Raw genomic sequence first — 24,784 nt, 5'->3', positions numbered from 1 at the left:
TTGCAGCCTGTTGTGTCAGAGCTTAGGAGAAAAGAGACTGCAGATCCACCTTGCGACAAACAAGTCACTCTTGGGGAGCATGGGCGGCTGCTGTCAGACCTGGCCGCGCTTCTCATTGCCTGACTCTGGTTTCACTGGGTGTGGAGCTGTAGTGTAATAAATCAGTTTTCCTTATTTCATGTTGAGTCTGTTTTGCCCATTAATTGGAGAGTGATCCCTCTCTGTCCTTATCTCAAATCCTAAGCCTCCCAATATATATTTTCTCCCCTTTTTGGCTGAGAAGGGGAGTGATAGAGTCGCTCTGGTGGGTATTTGGTCTCCAGCCAGGGCTAAACCACCACCACACACTTTTGACCTGAGCAGCATGCAGAAGGACAAAAGCAAACCTTCCCCTCGCCTCTAGCCTCTGGATTGAGCTGGCTGGGGTAAGAGAGCATGGTGAGAGCCAGAAGTTTGCTTAAGACTAAATACGGTTTCTCACTGAGCCTGTGAGTTTGCTGCTGCTGCTTTAGTTTTTGTGTGATGTTTTCTCCTCTTCCGTCACAGAGGTTATTTTTCCTTCCCTTTCACAAAACAGGAGCTAACAGGGTTGTTCTACCTGTATCATTTTGGGTAATAATATGAGGCTTGTTTTAGGCATCATCTCTTCGCTACCTTATGTGGAGGATAGGGTTTTATTGAAGATGAACACTACAAAGCTGTCACCTTTGGTACTTCTGGCAGGCTGTTCTCCAGAGATGATCAGGACTTGGATGAGAGAATCACTTAAGTATGAGATGCAGACCAGAGTCACTTGTTCAGCATGCTTTAACAGAAGCTTCATCTCTAGCTAGTTCTCTAAAATCCACATATTTGAGAGGGAGAAGAAAAAAAAACCCAAAAGTGCCATAGTTTGATTATCCCTCTTCTGTTGCCTGACCCAAATACAACAGTTTGTAAGGAGTAATCTACTACAGACTTATCTTTGCAGCCAGCACACCAGATTGTGTGCCTACTCAGAAGACAAAACAACAACAAAAAATGTAGATCCTTGGGTGTCGTCTTGTCTTAGGAGCTCTTGAAAATTAAGCCAAATACAAGACAAACTTGACTCCTCCCTTTCCCAGGGGTTACTGGTGAGTGAGGTTTGGACAGCAATAGAGCAGTAGAGATACATTTGCTAGTGGTTTAAGGGCATAACGTGTTCTTCAAGCCTCAGGTGCAGCATCGAGCACTGTCCAGACAAGAAGTGAGCCGGTAGGTTTAAAGACAAGACTGTTCAGTAAGTTCAGCTCTGACTCTCGTGGTTCTGGCTGCACTGGGTTTCTGTTGAGGAGCCAAAGTGATGCTGCTCAGGGGGGTTCATTCCCCAGGGGCTGGTAGAGCTATGGAGAGGTTATATTTCTGCTTTGTGGGGTGGGAGTTTCAGCCACTGAAATATCTCGGGGCGATCTCGGTGAAGTCATTAGGCCCATCAGTGTTCAGGTGTCCTTTTCCATCCCTAGCTGCCACCTATAGCAGCCCTTGTCTTGGGGAGTGTCTCCTGCCTTAATACTTCCTTTGGTGCCCGTCTCCTTGGCATGCTGCAAGGGTAAATGTGTGAAAGCCTGTAACAGGTCAGATTGTTAGAATTGGCTGGGGCCTTCCAGTTCACAGCAAGGCCTGTAAGCTCTGCTTGTGAGCCTTGTCATTGATACCAAGCAGAGGTCCACGTGTCTGTGGTTAGGTGTTACCACTCGTGACAGATCTGCTGTTTGGTCTGTGAGAGCTGGGGATGCAGCACGGTTCCTGCGTGGATGCAGGAATGAGCTGACCTCAGCCTTCATTTGGGCTACATGCCACATGTCCCTGCCTCAGTGTCCTGCTGCTAGATACCTTCCTGCTAACAGAGAGTGAGAAAGTCCATGGAAGCCAAGCTTGTTGCCTCTTGACAGCCTCATCCTCCTTACAGGCAGCTCCCTGCCTGCCTCTGCACTGTTGGCCAGTCCTGTGTTGGCCGAGGATCAGGAACTGCTGAGACTGGAGCCTGGAAGGGTGGGTGGAGAAGAAAACTGGGACCAGCATCTAGGAAGACTGTCCTGTTAAAAGCATTCCTAAGGAAAAAATTCTGGAAAAAGAGAGAACACAAAAAAGCATGGAGGATGTCTGAGGCCAGGTGGCTGAGCTGCCTGGTGGGGTGGAAACCTGCCAGAGTTATCTGCCTCACTGTGAGGTGTGGAAACAACCCATGTGCAGAGACTTTGAGAGTTGCTTTGGGGACAAAAAAAGTGTTATCTTATTTTGTATATATATTAAAGCAAGATTTCCAGTGTGTCTGGGAACAGCAGTGCTCAACAGCATGGCTCGAGGAGGCCAGGCAGGAAGGAGATATTGTGGTGCTTTGAGGGTGCTCTCAGGGCATCTTCTCCACTGTTGCTCTTCAGGGTAGGGCCCTGGGATCTGCAGGGGAAATCTCTCTGATGGCTTATGTGGTTCTGGTTCCTGCAGAGTCAGTGGTCATGTCTAAATGTCTCGTGCTTTTCTGAGCCCAGCTCACCTGGGTTCCTGCTCTTGAAGAGACCTGGAGCACTTTTGTATGTCCTGAAAGTTAATACCCTTGCTGTTCATAGGGACTCTGAGGTTGGTTTTTGGAGGAGCTTTTCTCATGGAGGCTCTCAGCTTAGTAAGTAATGAACAGACATTTGAGAACCTTCTTACGGAGTTTTGCCTCTTATTATGAAGTTCTGTGTCTTGCATTTCCTGTAAGTTAGTGTTTGTTTCACCAGGTTGTATGATCTTGTGTAGCAAGCAGGGAGATTATAGGGCAGATTATCTCTGTGTACTGCCTTACTGATGGTACAAGCTACAAATAGGGTACAGTGATGGTGGAATATATTGTTGCAACAAGTATTCTAGATTGCACCTTGGGTTGTTTGAAGCCAGAGCTGTGATGGAGAGCTGAAGTGTTTCCAGGAGTTGATGAGGATGCCAGCTTGATTGCTTTCTTACTTTTAAGTAAAAAGTTAATTAGCTATTTATGTTGTTGCAAACTGTGATGGCCTAAGGATATGAGAGTGGGAAAGTCTCTAGGGAGAGGAAATATGAGCCCAGCTGATTGGTGTGGGTTTGCAGGAAAAGGCAATTTGAGGCCACGCAAACCTTTTTACAGGCTTAAAAAGAACTCCTGAATTTGAAACTGAGTACTGGTTGGGCACAAATCCCTCATGCTCAGAAATTCATACAGCAATATTAGTTGAGCTAGTAAAGCATATTACCTCTCCTTAAAAAAACTTGCATGTATTTATTTATGCATTTCCAGCATTTGCTCCCCCATAATATTGAAGTATCTTGAAATATTAATGTATTCATGCTTATCATGTGCTTCAGAGGCAAAGGATTGCCTGTTCCCATTTTACAAACAGGGAAAGAGTTGCAGAGGGGGGCACTGGCAGAGCAAGGACTGCATGGTGGCATCTCCAGTGCCACAGCTCCTCCGATTAGGAAGTCTACGTTAAACTGTGGAGCTTGAAATGGAAGAGGCCTATGCTCTTACTGTACGTTATTCATCATTTAACTCCATGTTATGGAGAATGATACTGGATTGTGCCATAACTTTAAACTAACCTGGCCTTCATCTAAGCGAAGGTCAAACTTCCCTGTTCCCCAGGAGTGCTGCAGTCCAGCAGCCCAGGCACCTCCTTTGATCAAGGAGATGCTGCATGGGTTCCTGCCTAGCACTGTAGTCTGTTGTCGTGGTGAAAGACGTACACAGTCTTGATGTTTGCTCATTTATTTCAGAACTGAGTGGGGAAACGAGTTTGGAGTTTGAATTGCCTTGCAGAGCAATGCAAAATAACTTCCCAGGCCTGTTTCATGTCAAAAGTTATTGTTAATAGAGCTCACAAAGGGCAAGGAGAAAAATCTTGAAGGAATGTGACTGCTGTGGTGCAGACTACAGTTTCCTGAGAAAGCAGGCCTGTATGAGCTCCCTTGTCCAGCCATCACCTTTCCAAAGAGGAGATCAGAGTGAGCTCCAGAGACCGACTTTACTGAACCAGTATGAGCCGGGTGCCACGGAGTCTGCAGGGTCCTGTCAACCCATCTGCGCGCAGCCCGAAGGGACACCGATGGTGAGGCTGGATCTTAGCAGCCTCGTGCCATGAGAAGGAGGAAGGGAGATACACAAACAGGCAGCATTTTCTTTCTGGCATGATGGCTGCAGGTGGTGGGGACCAGGGCTGCTGCAGTGCTGGAGAGACCACTCACTATGTTAGCAAGCATCGCTGGCCAGTTTCCTGCATGGGTAAGGGCATCTTTGTGTCCTTAGATTTCCATGGTGGCTTTGGCATCTTAATCTATGGTATCAGTTTTGGTGCTGTGTGTAGTGTAACGGGTACCACATTTCATCCTAGCAGCAGCCTAGCATCCCATGGTGGGAGAGATGATCTTCTGTTACGGTTTGTGAAATGCTTCCTGTCATGTTTCAGTAGGCTTCTAACAGGCTGTGAGCCTGGTTTAGCAGGAGGGACATAACAGATAGGAGTTAATGTATCCAAGATTACCTTACACAGGGGTTAGGTGCCTCCAAGTGTTGTTTTTTTACAACAGGAATGGCTGAATATGAGGAGCTGAGCTGAAAGAATTAGGAAACTAATTTTTGGTTTCAACATTCAAATATATGGGGTTCAAACCAGGTTTGGGCACCTGGATGGAGTGCTTGATTTTTAGGGGCGCTTTATTCTATAGGCACTTGATTTTTGCAAGCATTTTCCATAACAAGATGCAGTTCTGAAGACCTTGATTTTTATGTTCTCAGTACCAAATACAAATATTTGGCCAGAGGCTGGGCATTCCCTTTCCCCATGGAATTTTTCCATGCCTCAGTTTCTCAAGAATGAAATGAAAATGTTAATTTTTTATCTTTTTTTTTAAAGTTGCTTCTATTATTTTTGGAATTAGTGTGTCAGTACAGGGACAGGTGCCTTACTCTCTTACTCTAAATGAAACAAAAAAAAAATCCTGAAAACACTGTGTTTTGGAAAAATACTGTACATTTATCATGGAAAACAGGAGCTTTGATCTGTGACACCATGAACATTTTCCAGCAAAAGTCTGAATAGCAAATTTAGCCAACTAGTAAGCAGTTAGGTTTCCTGAGGTACTTTCCACATTTCACAGGAATAATCCAAGGATCCCTAAACACCCATCAGCCACAGGACAGTCCCTGCTGATTTAATACTCTGAGCTCTGCACACCAAAGTGGGATCAGGATGGAGACCAGGAGACAGTAGCCTCAGTTTTATTCTTCTTTGAAAGCCAAGCTGAAAACATCTTTTTATCCTAGGTTATCCATCAGCTGTGGGTTTGGGGAAATTTTTTTTGTGTGTGTTTGGGCTTTTTCTTTTCCTCTACACTGGCACAGAGAAGATTCTCTATGAAATATCAACCAAGGCCATTTCATCTGTGACCTTAGCTGTCTCCTGGGGTCTCCTGGCTCCATGTTGGCCAGTTCTGCCACTCTATTTTGTGAGCTCGAGCAGGAGCCCATTTTTACTGAAAAGGATGTTTATAGTATTGGTAGACTGAAACAGGTTTCTTGATTTATCCCTGCCTGTGGGTGATTGAGATTAATTAAGGCTGTCTAGTAAATATTTACCCTCATGACAGAAATAGGTCCAGTCCAGTTTTGTCTGTTAAAAGAAATACACAGCTTGCCTCTTTGGCTGCAGCTGACTGAACTGAATGCTTGGCAATCTTATCAACACCATCAAGGAAACAGCCTTCAAACCCCACCACCGCAAGCTTTTAACTGTGCAGCTCTCCCGTGGCCGAGGAGCACCTCTTGTCTCCAAGCATCCCTGTCCCCTGTATCCTGGTCCCTGCCGAAGTGGAGCCCGTTGCCATGGAGCCCTCATTAAATCTGCATCTCACTGGGCCAGGGCTGAGGCTGTATTTTTAGCCAGCGGTGGTTGCGTAAGAGGGGCGGGATGTGGTGGGATGGCGATGTGCCTTACATCTTGCCTTGATGGAGGCCTGCTAGGGACCACCACCAGGCAAAGTGGTGGTGGTGTCCTGTGTGGTGAGAAAGCTCCTGTTGGTCGGGCAGCCCTTGGCAGCCCATGGTATTCCTAGAGCTGAGCATGGGGAAGACACAGTGATGGAGTTGGCCTTAATGGCTAGCAGGCTTTCAGGTGGTGACACAGCTCTACAGAGCACCAAGAGCTCCAAAGAACGGGGCTCTCCTTAGATTAGTCTAAAGGTAACAAATCTCTCTTGACTTGAGTAAAACCTTTGCACCTGGAGGGGTTGGAAGAAACTCATCTGAGTTCAGCTGATGGACAGCACCGTACTCCTAGTCACAACTGTTTTTGGGGAAAGCAGCGCCACATATAAGCGTGTAACCCCTAAAAGGAAGGAAATAGACCTAGGTAATGTCGTAGATGCTCCAGGTGAATCCAGTCTTGGGTGCAAGCTTGCAAAAAATCCGTTTTTGGAAGGACCGAGTTGCACCTGTCTCCTCATTTGAGGAACACAAGGCTCTGCAGGATCTGAAATCTGCACTTACTGTTAAAAAACAAACCAAAAAACCCACCCCACTGTTCATTTCAGATCAGACTTGCTGGCAGCAGGAGACAAAAAAAAAAAAAAAAAGAGTGGATTTTAGTGTGTCTCAGCACTGCCGGGATTTCTTGGCTCAAAGCATGGGCCTGGGACTTCTGTCTCTCAGCACTGAATCTCAGCAGTGGTAAATGCTCCAAAACCCAGATTTTATCCTGAATTACACCTGGGCAACCTTTCAGTCTTCAGTGGATCTCACAGATGGCCAGGAGAGCCTCATTTAGCCTGCAAAACTGTTATTGTTTGTGCTGAGGCATGAGAAGGAAGGAGTCCAGCTTGCCTGTAAACTAATAACTCTTGTCTCTAATGAAAGCCGTCTCTTTCTTTGGAGGCAGTGAAAATTTGATCTGGAGCAGTTGGGCTAAAATTAAAATAAGAGCCCAATGCTGCCATGCAGTACTGTCACACTCCTTCAGAGCACAGTCATATCTGAAGGTCCAAGAGTTAATAAGTACTCTTACTATCATTGCTTTTTAAAGAGACAGCAATACCTTTAGAAGCTTTATTTTTTTTTCCTCCTTTTCCACAGTCACAGATCTCCCATTGCCTGTCTGCAGGAGGCACCAATTGGTAAATAAACATTAAAAAAACCCCAACCAACGAACTCAAAACAACAACAAACACCATCAACCCCCTCCCCCCCCCCAAAACCCACTCTACCCCCCCAAAAAAAAAACCAAACCAAAAAAACCCAGGATTCTTCTAATTTGCTGGAAATGGGATGTGACCTGGTTCTCTGTAGGTGAATGTGCCTGACAAAGCCAGCTTTTGTGGTCACAGGCTTTCTCTGCTGTAGGCCATCTTGAAGCCTTCCATGGGGAGTTATTTCCAGCATAAAAGCTGGCTCTGCAGACCCTTTTCAACATTAGGACCACTGGCAAGTTAATGCCAGGGATTCATGGGCTCCCCTGTAACGTTGCAGGATGTGCAACTCACCTTGATATGAGAGATGGGCATGTGGTGTTGTGCCCCAGCAGCATCATTTCTCACAGTCCAGTGTCACGATTTTGAGTCTTACACAGCTTGAGTGGAATTTGGCTGCTGGGCTACTTCACAAAATCCTACATGTCTTCCACTGGCTCTTGCTTGGGCCCTGACCCTGTATTTGCAGACACAACTCAGTGAGCTCCCTGCTTGGCAGCACCCACCCACCGACCCAGGAGTGTGGGCTTGGGACCTGTCGGGCCCTGGATACTTCTTGAGCTCATGCAGCTTCTGTGCTCCAGCACTGCTGCTGCAAATGGGGTACAGGGTAGAAATCAGCTGCTCAGGCGTGGAGCCGGCGCTGAACCACTCCAGCAGCAGCCCCATGTATGAGGGATGTTCCCTGGCAGCGGTGGGGCCAGGCAAGTGCCTGGGGTGCTCTCATTCATGCTCTTGCTTGTGCATTTCGTTCCTAGCAGATCCAGCTGGGCTCATGAAGCCAAGCATGTCTTTGCTATCCTCTCTGTTTCTGGAGAGCAAAGATAAGTACAGCCCTACCCATGGGTATGAAGCTGGGGGAGAACCTCAGACCAACAAGGATCGAGTTTGCGGTTGACCAGCATCAGTTACGGGGCTTTTAGCATTTAGAGAGAGTTCATTTCTTATACCTTACTCCAGCACCCTTCTGGGGTGGCTGAGGAGGGGGCAGAGGGGGGAACATGATGGCAGGGAGTGGAGGGGTGGCACCTGAAATAGACTAAGCCGCTGATAAACACAGACAGACACCCTGGTAAACAGACAGAGCAGAAGGCTCCTGCTCCTGACAGTCTCCCCGGCATATAGCAGTTCCCTTGTAAAAGAACACTGACACTCACTGTAGGGCACATGTGAAGTGAGCTGGAAGAAAGCAGAGGCTGGAGCGATGCTTAGGCACCAATGGCATTGCAACCCAATTATGTTCTAGCTGGGCAGAGAGCTGGGATAGGACCTCCTTTCAGAAAAAAATCAAAAGCAGCTCAAAAAACCCACAAAAAAACCATGTGCACCTTTTCCTTCAGCAGCTCTTTGTCTTGGGGTTTCAAGTCCTAAAATGTCTCCTGGCTCCCATAATGGGAAAGAGCCCTAATGGAGTCAGGGAGTCACATTTTTAAGGTGAGAGGGCTAGGAGGGCAAAGGGGGGAGCTCATTAAGCAACAGCCCCTCCTCTGAAACCATGAGAGGTTTGTTGTGGGAGTCTGCTGGAGGTTTTAGCCTTCAGAGCAGTTGTGTCCTGAGGCCACATTTACTGGTGCTGGGGTTAAGGGTGCTGTACCTGCCACCAGTCTGGGTGAAGACCAGATCTAGGACAATGTGGGTTTATTTGTTTGTTCGGGTTTGGTTTTGGTTTGGTGGGTTTTGGGGGGTTTTCTTTGTTACCTGGTTACAGTTCTGACTCGATGGAGAGAAGTGGGTGAGACCAACCTGCAAACCCAACGTTCAGCAGGAGTTTGATAGGATATACACCAAAGGGCATCAGGAGCATGGCTGAGCTTTGGCAGGGCAGGCCATACCAAACAGCTGTTTAGCAGTGCCACTAAAGCTTGGAAGGGAGAAGACAGAGCATCATTTATTAAGGTCTGAGGTGTTAAGGGAGTTGTAATAAGATGCCTTAGACAGCAAGAAGGGCAACAAGAGTTGAGCCTGTTGGGATGAGGGTAGGGCAAGCTTTTAGGGTGGGTGAAGGGCCTTGGTGCTAACTCTTGCTATGAGGAAGAGAGGGAAGGAGGAGACCTTTTCTGTCAGCCAGGGACACCAGGAGTTCAAGCTGTCTCTCGTGTGGGTTGGTTAGTGGGGTTTGCCAAAAGTGCTTCCCACAAAGCTGGATCCACATGTGAAAGCTGAGGTGAGGCTAAGTGTTAGGGTGGAAATTACAGCTGGAAGAGGATAGAGGACTGCTTTGGTTAAAGGAGATCTGCCCTGGGCAGATGAGAGCTGTGCAGGCTGGGGTCTGTTTGATGCGGTCACGCCAGCATGAAGCACTTGTTCCCATCTCTCTCTGAGCCAGGGGGTCCGGCCAGGGGACTGGCTGTAGGGGGGCAGGTGAGCTGCCCAGCTCCTTGGGACTTGAAGCTGGGTCATTGCCAGAATTAAGCGAGGCTTGAAGTTTGCCCTGCTCCTAGATTTAACTCTCCTGAGACATTCTTCTTCACTGCAAAGCTGACTGATGACATGCTTTTTCTTCAGTTTAGGAATAAGAAGGTGGAGGGGGGGGAGGCTATGGTCCAAAGCTCTGGATTCTGGAAGTTCTAGGCCACCAGGGCTGGACTCCTCCCAGGAACCTGCAGCTCCTCCTGAGGTGTCAGCTGACCAATATCCCTGTTTGGTTTTCCCAGTGTGCTTTATTTGGTAAGAAATGGAATTAAACCAGCCCCGAACAGTGACATGAAATGGTGTAACTGAGTATCCTCTCCCCTGTTTTCAGTGAAGAGTGAGCCTGGACAAATACCCAGGGCTTTGGACGAAGATGCAATATCATGGTTCTGTGTAAATGATTGGATAAGCAACTTTGATGTTGCTGTGGCAATTCAGCATGCTGTCCCTTATCATGGCCACAAGAAGGCTGTGACCAGAGCCAGAGTGCTCTGGCTCCTTTTGTTCATATATAATAATTGTACCTGCAATGTGCAGAGCGGGCTCATTTCAGGCTGGCAGCTGCACAGTGTTGTTTGCTGCTCATTAATTTCCTACAGATTGCTGCCTTGCTGCTCTGTTGAATGTAATGCAACTCCAGTGGCTGGGCTGAACACAGTCCTGCTGAGCTGAAAGCACCATCTGCATGTGTATGTGGGAAGAGCAGGGAAAGGGAGGGGAAAGAGGGACCTCTGGAGAGGTTTATGATGGGAAAGTTTGCTTTGCTCCCCGCTTCAGCACTTCGAGCGCTGAAGTCTGGGGATGCTGTCATGGGTAGGAGAGAGGAAGGTGGTCTAGGCAGGCATGAGAGGGTTGAGATATGCCAGCTCCCACGCTGGGGAGTGGGGGGAATGTTCTGACTTCTATGCAGAAGAACTTTTTCCCAGTGAGGGTGACAGAGCCCTGGGACAGGCTGCCCAGGGGGGTGTGGAGCCTGTCTGGAGAGATTCAAGACCGGTCTGGACGCCTCCCTGTGTGACCTGTCCTAGGGACCCTGCTTTGGCAGGGGGTTGGACCCGATGATCTCTGGAGGTCCCTTCCAACCCCTATGATTTGGTGATTCTCTGGAAATTGGAAAGGCCAAGCTTCATTGCACCTACATGAGGTGTAGGGCAGTAAGTCTCGGGAACAGCCACACTGAGAAGCCCTTGGTCTTCAGCTGTGTTGTCTGTGCTGGAAAGAGCACTGTTGTGGGCAGTACGTGTGAGCCTTTGCTGGCAGCTGCACCTCTGAGCCATGCCTGTGGCTGGCACCAACCGTGGGGCAGGGAGGGGGATGTGTCATGGGGAAGATTGAGGGTCTCCAATCCCTGCTGGCCACCTACACTCCCACCACAGCCTGGCTCCTGTGGCAAAGCTGAGTTCTCCTTGGGCATCAGCTTCTCATCTTGTGCTGGATGGGTTGTGCCCAGTGTGCCCCTGCCCACCTTGCTGGGGAGTGTCGGGCAGCTCTGTCCCCAGCTGCAGCTCCCTGCCTGAGACAAAGCCTCGCCAGCTGTGCCAGGAGCTGGCCAAGCACAGAGTCCCTGTGAGCTTGTGAAACAACATGGGAGCTCCCAGGGGGCTGCTGTTGGCACTGGGGCAGTAGCAGCTAGTGTGTTGCTGCTGGGACACAACGTGGCAAGCGCAGGTTTGGTTTTGGGGCCACCAGGCTGACAGTTTGGCACATCCATTGGAAGTTCAGAGAGCTCAGTTTTGAAGAAAAATCAATAAAAGTTGTGTGGGGCTGAGTCCCAGCATGCAGCCCTCCAGAGCTGTGCCCTGAGAGGAGATGGGTGGTTGTCCTCACAGTGTTGGGGAAGGGAGGGGGATGACCTGTGGGTGTGGGTGGCTGTGAGCACTCACAGGAGTGTGATGGGCTGAGGCAGGAGCTGGGGCTCAGCTTACACCCCATAGCAGCAAGCTCAGGTTGATGGGGATACGTGCTCCCAAAAGAGCGGTGCCCAAGGGCCAGCCGCTTGAGTCTCTTCAAACCTGCTGTGCCAGAGCACTGGGGGACATGCGGTTGGGCAATGCTGGGGGCTCATTTCAGATAACAACAGCCTTCAGCAATTTTTGCCCTGTGAGGAATTTAAAGCCTTCCTGGGCTGGTGAGGGTTGTTTTGAAACTGGCACTTCTCATTCCTCAACTTCCTCTCCCCCCTCCCCCCATCCCCACCTTCTCATCCTTGCCAGCATCTCCATGGCAACCTTATTGCTGGAGAATACTGAAGACATCTAAATATAGCTCCCAAATCTCCATGCCTTCAGCAAAAAAGTCTAAAACCAGGGACGACAGCTTGAAGCACTGGGATGCTAATACCAGCCAGCGAAGAGCATCTTGCAGGTGGGATTTTAGAGTTTTGTGGTGGGGTGGGAGTCATTTACAGCTGAATGCCAGTTTCTTGTTTGCTCAGGACATCTCAGGGGGCTTTGAGGTAGTCCAACTTACCTTCTTCTGTCCAGGGAACTCGCACCCCTGCATGCTGTCAAGCTTTGGAGCCATCCTCTAGAGCAAAATAAAACATCTCCAGTACTTTGGCCACCACCATCTGTGCTGGGTTTTGGCATCATAGGCTTTTGTTAGTGGTGTGGTAGCTGGAAGCAGGAAAATTCAAAGGAGCAAATTCTCTTTCTTCCTTCTTTCTCCACCCTCTGCTTTTTTTTTTAATTCTGTACTGTGTGACCACAGTAGGGTTGTGGCTGAGGTTTTGCTCCTTTCAAAATTCCTTTCTGAGGAAAAAAAAGATACAGCATCTTCTCAGTGAAGCTGTTTCCCAGGAAACCTGCCCATGATAGGGAGGAGCTAAATGCCCATGCCTGGGGCCCTGGCACTGCTTTGCACCTACACTGGGCTGATACCCACCAGAACTGTCTGGTTTCATGCCAAGCTGAATTATTACTTGAACAAGACAAGTGCTTATTGTACAGACTGCAACAAATAGCTCAGCAGGAGACTTTGTCTGCTCTCCCCTGGCCATGAAGCATCAAGGCTCAGAGGGTCAGAGAGAAAACACTGACCTGCAATCCAAGGGTCCACTCCTGTCTCTACACACAGCTTTGGTGCTGGAAGCCAACAGGCTGGAAGGTGATGTACAAATCATCAGAGGAACTTATATATTGTAGCTGAACTTGAAAAATATTTATTAGACTGAATAAGCTCTGCCACCTGTGGAGCTGGACTGTTGTGCTTGTACAAACCAACTTTAATTCCTCCAGTCAGCTGTTGAGCAGCATGGACTCAGCTGAGAGGAAGGGGCTTAACAAACTCTGGATTTCCCTTCTCTGCACAGATTCTTAAAACCAAATTGTGGTGTCTCCTTGAAGAGTGCTCTGTATTACAGCCTTTTATCATGTTTAAACAAAGTAAAATATAGAACACTTTGGAAACCTGCTTGTCTGGCAGGGCTGAGTGGCTTAAGGAAACTCCCTGAGCATTTTGTTTCCCTGCTACGTGTTTTCCAGCTCTTCAGGGCTTCCAAGTTGAGTGTGAGACATTTGCCATTTACCAGTGCTGATTCCTGTGACTGATGTACCACATCTCTTGAGTTGCTCTGAATAACATACCACATATTTAAGGATTTTTTTTTTTTTTTGCAAAGCATGACAGTGCTTAATAGGCTCACCAGCCTGCAACTTACCAGCTCTGATTGCTTATTGCTGGTACAGTTGTTTCCACCAGTATGAAGTAGGTGTGAAATGGGCAGCACTTCATGCCCGGTGCAGGATTGGGTGGTGGTGGGAATTGAGGGCTGGGCTGCTGCAGCAGGGGACAAGCACAGATTGGAAAGTGAAGCTGACCCTGAGCACGAAGTGACCCCTTTAGTTTTGCCACCTGGGATGGTGGAAGGATAATAGGCAATTTTATTTATTTGACACCAGCTATCCCTATTCATTCTTTACTGATAAGTTTTCTGATACAAGACTTTAGTCTTATATGGCTTTAGTCTTGGCTTTAGTCTTGGCTGTGTCCCTTTAATTATCATGTGTCAGCTACTACAGCATTTCCAGTAGTTCTAACTGAAATATGAGCCAATTCACTAATAGCCAAGATTACATGGGCAACACAGAAAGGGAAATTGCCTTTCTGTGTCAGTATTACCTCTTTTATCCAAGATGAAGACCTGGTGTGACATGACCCAATCATGCCACCAACAGCCAGCCAAGCAGAGCAGACCTGGGGAGATGGGCATGGAGGGGCATGTGGGATTTTGGACTGGGGTCCTGGCCTCCACCTTGAGGTACAGCCACTTTCTGCACAGTATCTTCCTCAGCAGACCTTTTCTCTCATCCCCATGACCTGTAGCAGAGATGAATGTTTCTTCTGGCCCACATAGGAACAGAGTAGAGGCTCCTCATGTGCTGCATGTGTGGTAGGGGTAGGGGCATGAAGAAGGACTCTAGGCCACCTGGGCAGCTCCCAGGCCCTGCCTTTGCGGAGAGGGACAGTGTGGGCATAGGGACACCTCTTTTCTATGCATACCAGGAGGCAGCACCAAAGGCTCCTTCCCTTTCCCCTCCCAAACAAGTTACACCTTGTTAGTCTGGATGGACATTACAAAGGACTTTCTAGGTGTAAAGAGCTGAAATGAGGGGGAAGAAACCATCTCTACCACAAAGCTTTCTAAAACCAGTTGGGCACCTTCATACTTGCCAGAAGTGGTTTGGTGGGACTGGTCCTGCCCAGAGACAGGGTGATAGCTGCGTGCTAAGCCATTGTATCCAGCCCTGTTTCCTGAGGTCTTTTGGTTCCCTAATGGCATAAAGGAACTTTAGCAAGGTGCCCTAGAGAAAAGCACAGCTCCCTTCAAATGAGTACCAAATCATGTGAAGCAGAATTAGTTGGTGCCTATGTAAATAAGCGATGCCTCCACCACCACTGCAAGCTCTTTCTGCTCTCTTCACATTAGAAGTTCAAAACACATAGGGACTGTCCCCTATGAAACCCCTGTGAGAAATAAGGATTATAGCCACTGCAAGGATATAGAAACTGAAGCACAGAGTGTCAAGTGACTTGCTTGGATGACTTCAGGCTTGCCTGGAGAAGTACGTACGTATTCTGTATGTAGAATAGTAAGTACATGGTGATGAGCACTGCAGAGAACCCTATTTTAATGATACCTACTTATCATCTGGTTATCCCATAGGCCACATAAAGAGAAAAGAGAAAAATTCCCATTCCTGGGAGTGCTTCTGTCTGTGACACTTTACAACCAACTGGTCTGTTAGTGAGGTGGTCCAGGCTGTTCCACGTGTGCTTGCTGCACGGAGTGGGATGGCTGCTCAGCTCTTGCTCTGTGTTCTTGCAGAGCTGCTCTTCCAGGGTCCTTATGAATTACACAGGCAGTTCCTGGAAATTGGCCTGAAGTGCCTTGTCTCCAGCTCCTGTAGTAGCACCAGTTCTTCTGTAACTCATAAATCAGCAACTTGTACAGCAATGATCTGCTTGAAACTCTGTCCTAAGGGTTTGTCTGTCCTGGTGACATCTGCTGAGGTAATTGGTACCGACGTCTTCTCTGACCTTAGAGGCACCTTCAGTTCTGACCTGGCTGCTGGAACAAACTGTGGCCTTCACCATTGGCTGCAGTGGGATGCTTCAAAACCTGTTTCTCCCTCCCTCCATAATCCCTCTGGGAGCAAAAAATCTTTAATGACCATGATCTTAAGACCAGTGTGCAACCTGTTTGTCTTGGTCACACTCTGGATAGGTTCCTAAATTACCATTATTTCCTGTTGAAATTAAGATCACTCATCATCTCCTTGGTGAGTTTAGTGAATCTGCTTTGGGATCTAATGATTCTCCCTCTCAAATACCTCTCATCTTTGTCTGTGCTATATGATAGCCTAATCCTTTGCTTCAAAACTCAAGCTCAGCTTGTAACCCCACACTGGGTTACTTGATGCAGAGCTGCATGTGACCACGTGCATCGTATCAGGGCTGCTCTTGATGGGAGACCTTGTCTCCCAACGCTGTCACGTTGCCCTATTAAATATCCACCTCCCAGTAAGCCAGGCAAAGACAGCTCCATACTATGCATAGCCTTATTTAATCTCCTCTGGTTTGCCTCAATTGTTGGCATCTTACCTAGTCAGCATTTTTGCGGCAGGCCTTCTAAACGAGATCTTCTGGCAAAGCAAACAGGTCCTGTCTGTAATTTCATGTTGAAACCCCAGCCCAGTGCAGAGCTCTGGAGAAGAGTCAGTCTGGCACCATGTGCTTTGACATTCATGCTGCAGGGACTCGCATCCACAGCAAATCAGATGAGGAGTGGAGTATATCAGGATGTGTCAAGAACGCTTGACCCAAGGTGTATGTTCTAATGATTCACATTAATGAGTTACTAAAGATCTCCTGGTACTTCTCACTGCCCCAAGGATGTTTACCTTGCTGTCCTGGCTGCGCTCCATCCAAGCTAACAGTGTCTCAGTGGGGACTGTAAATCCTGCTCTTGCACAGCCCTGCCTGTTTCAGTGGTGTACACTATGTGACATCTCCTGACTTATGCTGTTTTTAGAGCTGAGCCTTATTTCACATTCCAAAGTCAAGCAGACACATCCTCTTAACCTCCTCAGCAGTAATTCCTGCAAATGAGAGTCTCCACACAGAGAGATACTCAATATTTTCTAGCACATTAATCAAATAACCATCCAGTTGTTGCCTTTTGTGTTGGAAGTGGACGTGTTGTCAAATAAAATGATTTTATAGATTATCCTCTCTACTTCCCAGACAGGGAATTTAACAATATAGTGTGCACAAAGTCCTTTAGGAGAAGATTGATGTCTATTCATTTCATCTTCTATTGCTTACTCAGGGAAATCTCATACTTAATGCTATTCCCCAGAAGAGCTTTCCCATCCTTAACTTTTGAAATCAGTGATTGTTTTTAAGTGCATGTTGAAAGGAGATCCCAGACCGCTGTCACCTGGGGGCTGTTGGCGGCAGCTTGCAATGACCCCAGAGAAAAAGGAGGGAAGGAACAGCTCTCCAGGCTTCTGTATGGCCAGGTGATCCCTGGGAACACTGCCTGCTATGGCTCAGTCTGCTGAGAACACCACCAAGGCCTGCACTAGGGACCTGTTCCCACCAACGTGCTCGTGCCAGGGTTGAGATTGGCCTGTGCTGTGGCTTGGTGAGGTGTTGGAGTTTGCAGAGCGGCTGGTTGGCTGCCAGCTCTCAGTGGCATTTCATGAAGGCAGCTGATTGCCAGAGGAGCTTTTTGGATGGCCTCTGCTGTTCTCTGCTTTCAAGCTGTCTGAGGTATGTCTTGGCCATGAGAAAGCTGTCAGAGAGAAAGGAGGAGGCTGGAAAGCGTCCTCCTTTCCCCTCACAGCGGCTGGGGGAAGCAAGCTGCTCTGCTGACCGAGGTGGCTGCCTCCCGCCGCAGTGAGCGCGCCTGTCAGGGCCGCCACTGTGCTGCCAGCCCCCCGTGTACCCGCCTCGCCCGCCATTCACTTCCAGAGGCTGTCAGGATGTTCTTGCAGCCGAATGTTCCCCAGTCTCCTGCCCCCGCGCACTCCCTGCCTCTTGCTGTCCTCCTGTCACATCTCTCCCATTACCGTGATGCCTTCCCCGGGCGGTGTTGTGCTCCAGCTCTTCTCCCCATCCATCTCCTCTGTGCTCCGTGCCTCCCGAGGAGGCAGCTCTCGGTGTGGCTGCAGGTGAGAGATGAGATTGCACAGGGCTGATCTGTTTTGGCCTCCGGATGATTTACAGCAGCTCAGGCCACAGCCGTAGTTAGGGATTCTTTCCTAGCCCTGCAGTGGAGTGAGAGGCTCACGGTGGCTAGGAAAGCTGCAGAGCCTGGGAAAGGGCAGCCTCCACCAGCTGGGATGGGCTGGGAAGGGCGGCCTGATGGGTCACTGCAACTGCCCTGTGTCACTGCTGACCCTTTCATGGTGGCAGTCACTGGAGCAGCCAGCCAGCTGAGACAAGGACACCTGCCTGCAAGGGAGCAAGCCCAGTCCCATGGGGAAATGGGGATGCCGCTCTTCCTTCTGCCACAAAATCCCAGGGAGATTTTAACTGGCACTGAGTCCGTGAGTCCTCCCTCGCCTCCCACTGTCACTGTACAGTCCCTGCAACCTTCTGCCATGCTCCTTTTCTCCTTGCACATGGAGGTCTGGAGCAATAGTGGGCAGTGGCTGTAGTTTAGCTGGAGCCCTCCATCCCAACCACCCAACTATGGGTGGTGCCAGGGTCCCCAGCCCACACCTCTGGGGTCCTGCACTGTATCAGTGTGCTGGACCTGCTGCACACTCACTGCCTCTTAGCCAGGCTGGGGAGGTCGGGCACCTCCTCCTCGTTTGGGACTCGGGTTGTGTGAGGGGTGCAAGGTCCTGCCTGTGTCCATGAAGGGCACCTGCAGCTTTGGTCTGTGGAAGTTCTGCCCCTCACCTGCAGAGAAAAGGTCCTTTTCTCGCCATGGTTCATGGCAAAGGAGAAACCAGGGATTTACTGGATTGGTCACAAAATTCAGACACCCTTTCTTGAAAAGCCACCTAAGGCTTGAGCATGTGGTAATGATCCAGTTTGCCACAGAGCTGAGCCTGTCTAGGTGTCTGGAGGGTTTGCTGTCTGGGTTTCCTGACCCCAGGGGTGCCCTCTCTGTGGCACCCCACCATGTTTCCTTTTTCTTCCTTGACTTCATTTGTTTTTAAACCCTAAGAAAAGACTACTCAAAGGAACTCTCACTGCTGGGGGACTACTTAGTAGGCCATACAGAGCTCTCTGTAGTTAATGAAAGGTGCTTGTGGTGAGCCATTATTCCTTGAGCCCACAGCTCTGAGTCTTCATCGTACAGATGAGGGGGCTTGCGTGGAATCAGGCTCTCCACACACGCAGCCAGGGAGATGATCAGCCGTGCACATGCCCTCATTAAATGAGTGTTTCTCCTCCACGCACCGCTCAGGGAGCTGGGAGAGCCACGAAAGGGAAAGAAGAAGGAGAGGAAGGCTGCTGGAAGCAATCTCCAGTGGTGTGCATGCCTAATATGCATTGCATAAAGCCTTTAAATAGCTTTACCCTGATACCTAAGCTGGCCCCCGGGAAACAGTCTGGGGTTTTTTCCAAATTTTTGCAGACAAGCAATACTGAGTAATTCAGAGCTCCAAGAATGGAAAAAAAAAAAGTAATAATAATAAAAAAGAAGCAGTTGTAATTATGAATAGTATATTTAAAAGCAACCCACGTTCAGGAAGCACCGGGTGCTTCTGAAAACCCCACCTTCTGCTTTGTAGTGCATGAGGGCGAGAAAGATCAGAGTGCTGAATCAGCTGTAGGTGTAACTCAGCAAATTGAACAAGCTTTGCAAAGTACCAGGGGCCCAGACAACATCTGGCTCAAAAACCAAATTCAGTCAACCTCTCAACAGAAAATGCAGCAAAGTCGTCGTCTGGAAGGGTTAGCTGAGAACCCACATTTACACCAGGGATATATCATTTAAAGTCCTGCATCCTTCAGGCCTGATTAGTGGCAATCCAGGGGGCCTAGAGAAGGGAAATGATGCTTGCTGGCATTAGTGCAGGGTATGGGTAGAACAAGCACTGGCAAAAATAAAGCTGATTTGGCTTACAAAGAAGAATTAGATGTGATTCTTCTTGCATGTTCGTACACTGATGGATATAGCAGAGGTTGTCCAAACTCTTTCCCCTGTCCCATATGCCATCATTTGAAAGACAGGGTTTGAGTTCAAAACTAAATGAAGAGCCAGCACAGGGAATGGGATTTCTGCAGAGACCGGGAGCAGTTATGACTTGAGAGTCAAATTGGAGGATGGCTGGATAATTTTGTGGTTATTAGTGATATCCATAGGAATGCAAGCTGCAGCAATGGCAGTTAATCAACTCTCCTGTTCTTCATTGCCAAATGGGGATTTTTGGGGAGGTTGCTGGCAGTGGCAGCATCCCCAGGAGAGAGACTGCAACATCCCCAGGATACAGGATGGGACTGCCCTTTCTCTGAAGTGCTATGGGATCAAATATACAGTTGGTGTTTTTAATGCCAAGGGCTACCAGCTGAGGCACGTAGAGATTTGGAGCCTGGGTCTGGTTTTCCAGGCTCTGTGATTGCCAGTCCTACTTTTCTCCTCCTTTCCATCCCCATCCAAGACCAGTTGTGCACAAAATGCACCAGAACTGATCTGAACATTGGGGACAGGCAAGGAAGAGCAGAGGGATGTCCTAGCTGCAGGGCCACATGTGGGTATGGAGCTGTGGGAAGAGGGAGGAGCTGTCATTCACTGGCCTGGTGGCTCTTGGGGGCAGCTGTTTTGGGGTGAGGGAAATGCTTTTTATGTGGAACTGACCTTTTCAGGTCCAGCTTGGGCTGATTGGAAGTCCAGGAGCCCCAGGATGGCACACTTCATGCCCCTTTAGAGTGGTTGCATTTATCTGAGCATGTAATTATTTGTGCTCTTCAGTGCACGTGCAGACAGTATTGCCTTTAAGAGGATACAAGATCAACCTGGAATAAAAGCACCAATCCCTTCTGTTATGAGCAAGGGATGAGACTGCTTGAAGCCTTGCAGGCACTGGGAAAGTGAGGAGAGCACAGGGGTCATTTTCAGCCCACAACAGCCCTGTCTGGAAGGAGTTAGTGGGTTGGCAGACCCTTCAACACGTTTCCCTTGTGCTTTTTGCATGTGAAAGCTGAGGGATGGTGACCTCTGTGTAAGGGATGTGTTTTCTGTGAGATAAACCATGGCTCAGTGAGCTCTCTTTTTACGGAATGCTCCAAGAACTCCTAAGAAATTTGCCTAGGGAGGGATGTAGGATGTGCTGCCTGGCTGCTCCAGAAGGCCTCACCTCTCAGAGCAGGCTGATGATGCTGTTCATGAACCCGCATCACCTCGGGTTCCCTCTGAGATGAATGGTTTCCCCATGCCCCATGCAGGCAGCACACGTGTCACGGTTTAACCCCAGCCGGCAGCTAAGCCCCACCCGTCCGCTTGCTCACCTCCCCCCTGGTGGGATGGGGGCAGAACCTGAAGAGGGAAGGTGAGATAAAGGCAGTTTAATAGGTAAAGCAAAAGCTGCATGTGCAAGCAAAGTGAACCAAGGAACTCATTCCCCACTCCCATGGGCAGGCAGGTGTTCAGCCATCTCCAGGGCAGCAGGGCTGTGTCACGTGTAACAGTGACTTGGGAAGACAAATTCCATCACTCCAAATGTGTGTGTCTCAGTGTGTGTGTGTGTGTGTGTGTTCCCCACCTTCCTCTTCCCCCAGCTTTGTATGCAGAGCATGTCACCATATGGGATGGAATATCCCTTAGGTCAGTTGGGGTCAGCTGTCCTGGCTGTGTCCCCTCCCAACTCTGTGTGTACCCCCAGCCATCCCATAGGTGGGGCAGGTTGAGGAGCAGAAAAGGCTTTGTAAGGCTCTGTGTGAGCACAGAGCCTGCCATCATGCCTTTGGGTTATACTGAAACTTGGCCAGTGTCACTTGCAGGAGTGGGACTTTAGCCTTTCTCAAGAGCCTTATTGAGCTTGTTCAGTGGGTGAGAAAACTTTGACTCTCTAACGTCCCCATTCAAGTCTACCTTCTTCCACCGTTGCTTCTGTTCCCTCCTCCCCTTTATGACACTTACTGTTTTTCCATCCACAGCAAAACAGTTCACATCAAGGTAATTGATGATGAAGAGTATGAAAAAAACAAGAGTTTCTTCCTTGAGCTGATGAGTCCCCGCATGGTGGATATGAGTTTACAGAAAGGTGTAGTACTGGCCCTCCAGACTAACATTAACGTTCTTCTCTCCTCTTCTCTTCTGCCTCCTTCCTCCTCTTCTCCTCCTCTTCCTCTGCTGTCTCTCTGTCTCCAACCGCTCTGCCCTAAACACTGCTGTGTGCGCACACCGTGTCACATGGTACCCACGGGGGAGGAGTGACGCTGGGACAGGGGAAAGGTGGTGAGGGGGGCAGAGAGAGAGAGGATGGAGAGCAGTCACGCTTGGCTGTAGTTCTGCAGCAACCTGAGAGGACCTTATGCCATCCCCACTTGCTTGGAGAGTCCGAGCAAATTTTGTAGTGTCAGTGGGAAGGTGCTGGCTAGAAAGACATCCAGCATCTCAGGAGATCATTGCCTGGTCCTACAGGGTGCCCTGGTCAGACCCAGGTTAAAGACCGGAATTGAGGCCTGGCAGCTCCTGTAATTTCAGAGGAGGACTCAGCAAAGGCTTTGCAGCCCTCTGTCCAGTTGCTGCAGAGCCGCTGTGGGAGCAGGATGAGAGATCAGGGAGGAGCTGACACCCCACTATGGTTCGCCTGAGGGCTCACAGCAGCTGTGTGACTTGCAGGGGTGCTGGGGGGGAGGCTGGAGAGCTGACAGCAGGGACAAGGGGCCAGCAGCCAGGGTATTTCCATTCGAGCTCCCTGGGCATTTTTGTCTTATTGTGTCCCCTTTGAGGTCCCGTCAAAGCTGTCTGCTCCCAGAAAAAGCTGCATCCTCACTCAGGGAACAGGTCAAGGGGAAAAGGCATACACTAATGAGGATAAAAAGCAATGAGATTTGCCATTTAAAGGGTGGAAATTAGAAATATTAGGGTCCTCCACAGCTAATAGAGCCGTACCCTGCTGACAGAGACCCACCTCACCAGGAACGTGTCTGTGAGCGCCCATCTCTCTCTCTTGTCCTCAGGCTCCCAGCCCAGAGTCCCTACAGATTCATTATTAACTGTGAGGGCAGCAGAAGCAATTGATCTTCCAGCTAAAATGCAGTGGGTACCCCAGGGTGGTCCTTGGCGATTTCCAGGACACCGATACCCTTTCCGTTACCATGTGACACTGAAAAAAAAAAAACCCAAATGCGCTGCAGAAGTTGCCTCCCACTAACCATAAGCAAGGTCTGACCCACCCCCCCCCTCACCACCACCTTTCCTTCTCTCCTCATCCCCTCGCGAGCATCCTCCCACCCTAACACCCTCCCGCTCCCCAAGGAGCAGCCGCCACGGATGCGCCGTGTCCCACCGGCAGAGCACCGCCCCGCCGGGGAAGGGGTTGCGTGCCAGGAGCCCACGTTGCCGCCGCTGCTGCTGCTGCCACCTCGCCTCTGGCCAGCCAACCCGCTGTACACAGTTGTCTCTCTTGTTGTCCCTACAGGAAGACCATAAGGGTTAAGATAGTAGATGAGGAGGAATACGAAAGGCAGGAGAATTTCTTCATTGCCCTTGGTGAACCGAAATGGATGGAACGAGGAATATCAGGTGTGAGATCCTTTATGAAAACAAAAAATGAAAAAAGAAAAAAAAAATCAGAATCCAGTCTCCAAACCCCAAATCCAGAAAATATAACCCTCTTTCTCCTCCTTCCCCTCCCTCCTTTTCTCCTCCTCCTGTAGATGGATTGACTCTTACTCTCTGCCCTCCTGTATACTTGCTCTCACCCTGTTTCAGTGTCATCTCTGCCTTTTAGATCCCGGCCTCCTTTTGTGCAATGCTTGAGCCTTGGAGGCTGTATTATTTTAATTTGGTTTCCTTGTCTTGATCTGGTTTTGTTCTGAGCACACCTCTGCTGTTCTCCCCTCTCCTGCTCCTTTGCCAGGACCCTGGGGAATGCGAAAGGCAAGAGAAGGGCATAATGCATGGCTGCCCCTCCGGCTCCTCCCGTTTGCCCCCCCCCCATCCTTCCCCCTGTTGTTGCCTGCCAGTGGCATTGCCTTGGTGCTCTTGGGTCCCTATGAGGCGTGGTGAAAAGCCCGTGGGAGAAGAGGGAAGGTTTGAGGTATTTCGTTTTGCTTTTATTTTTAAAAATGATTTTCCATGTGTTTCATCTGAAAATGCCCTTAATGTGCAAGCAAACACAGCCTGTTGTGCAGAGGGTGAGAGGTTCTACTGAGGTCCTACTTAATCAGCAGTGAGATCCAGGATCTCCCAGCAGAGTGGGATTATAGTGGGAATAAACCCTGATTTATAGTCATATCGTTGTCCTTGTCCTGTACATCTTTGACCCCCTTGTCACTGAACGAGTCTTGTTATTGGCTTCCCAGGTGGCCCAGCTTTGAACAGGAGCACTTTGTAAAAGGGAATTCAAAACCACCTTCTGGGTGTCTGATGGAGAGTAGAGACAGATGTGTGTGTGCCCACAGGCTGGTTTCTGAGCCTGCGTGCTGCTGCACGTGGCAGAAACACCGGGCAGCTGCCCACGAATCGCACAGCTTTCCCTTGCTGGAAGGTCTGTCTCTTATCTGGCCAGCACAGCGGCTGCCCTCCGGTCAGTCCGAGCTCCCATACACAGCTCTGGAGGATGTTTGGGGTAGACACAGCTTGCAGTAGCATGACAAGGTCATATAGCAATCCGTGGATTTGTAAAACATAAACCCAGAGAGGACTCATGATTTTATGCTGTTGGACCATCTCCTGCAGCCTGTCCTGAGGGACATCAGGTTTCACTCTGTGTTGAGTACAGGCCCTCGGGTTTCACCAAAGTCCAGCTGACCTTGTGTGGAGGCAGTGACAAACCTGCAATATCCCAGCAATTAATTGCCCTCCAAGGGTAAAGATGTGAGCATGGCTTCTAGGTAGAAGTTTCCTGGACTCAGCTTGTAGGTGGAAGTTTTCTGGCCTCATCTTGTAGCTACTAGTTATTTTCCTACTTTTCTCCATTAGATTGAAGAACTGTAGTGTGCTGCACCTTCTGTGTAGCTACCTGCTCACTACAGCCATATTATTATACTCAGATTTCTCTTGGAAGGAGAATAAGCCCTATGACTCTGTGTCAGCAAAGTGCTCAGCCCTAGATCAAAGTCTTCAGGCAGGGTCTCCCCTCTGCCCCTTCCCATCCACAGGGCTCACACCTCCACCTCAGCAGGTACAGCAGGAAAATCACCTGCCTCTGTCTGGCTCCAGCTTATGCGTTTGGCAGCTTGGAGCATCACACTGAAGTTTCTACTCAGTTGTCTACTCTCTGTGAGCCCTGCATCCTTTTCTAAACTAGTGAGGCTTAGGATACAGAGTGAGGATCGGGCTGGGTTTTGTGAAGTCCTGCCTTGCCTTTTCCCATGTTGCTCACTTTGCATCTGGCTGAATAAAGACACTTATTTGAAAAAAAATCCAAATAGCCCTTAAGGTAGATCAGTGGCAAAATGTCCTTGTTGTTACTGGGCCAACAACACCAGTTGCAATATTGTGGGTGTCTTACTTGCACAA

The 24,784-nt window shown here is 49.1% G+C and overlaps 1 protein-coding gene across 6 annotated transcripts in view; it reads left to right on the top strand.

Moving 5' to 3' along the window:
- The window catches only part of SLC8A3 (solute carrier family 8 member A3), a gene marked incomplete at its 5' end in the record, with an annotated part of 90,329 nt that overhangs the window by 46,278 nt on the left and 19,267 nt on the right, over positions 1-24,784 (top strand). For 2 of the 6 annotated variants that reach the window (XM_084263554.1, XM_084263551.1), the window contains one exon: positions 22,740-22,843. In XM_084263554.1, coding sequence (XP_084119680.1) covers positions 22,740-22,843 — 104 coding nt within the window. Of the gene's footprint in view, positions 1-21,249; positions 21,359-22,739; positions 22,844-24,784 lie in introns of all 6 variants that reach the window. The other 4 variants (XM_084263550.1, XM_084263549.1, XM_084263553.1 and 1 more) reach the window with 2 other exon arrangements.

The sequence above is a fragment of the Gallinula chloropus genome (assembly GCF_964237585.1).
Source record: "Gallinula chloropus genome assembly, chromosome: 4".
In the NCBI taxonomy this organism is placed as follows: Eukaryota; Metazoa; Chordata; class Aves; order Gruiformes; family Rallidae; genus Gallinula; species Gallinula chloropus.
The sequence above is the reverse complement of the archived record's forward strand: the minus strand, read 5'-3'. Positions and strand labels throughout refer to the sequence as shown.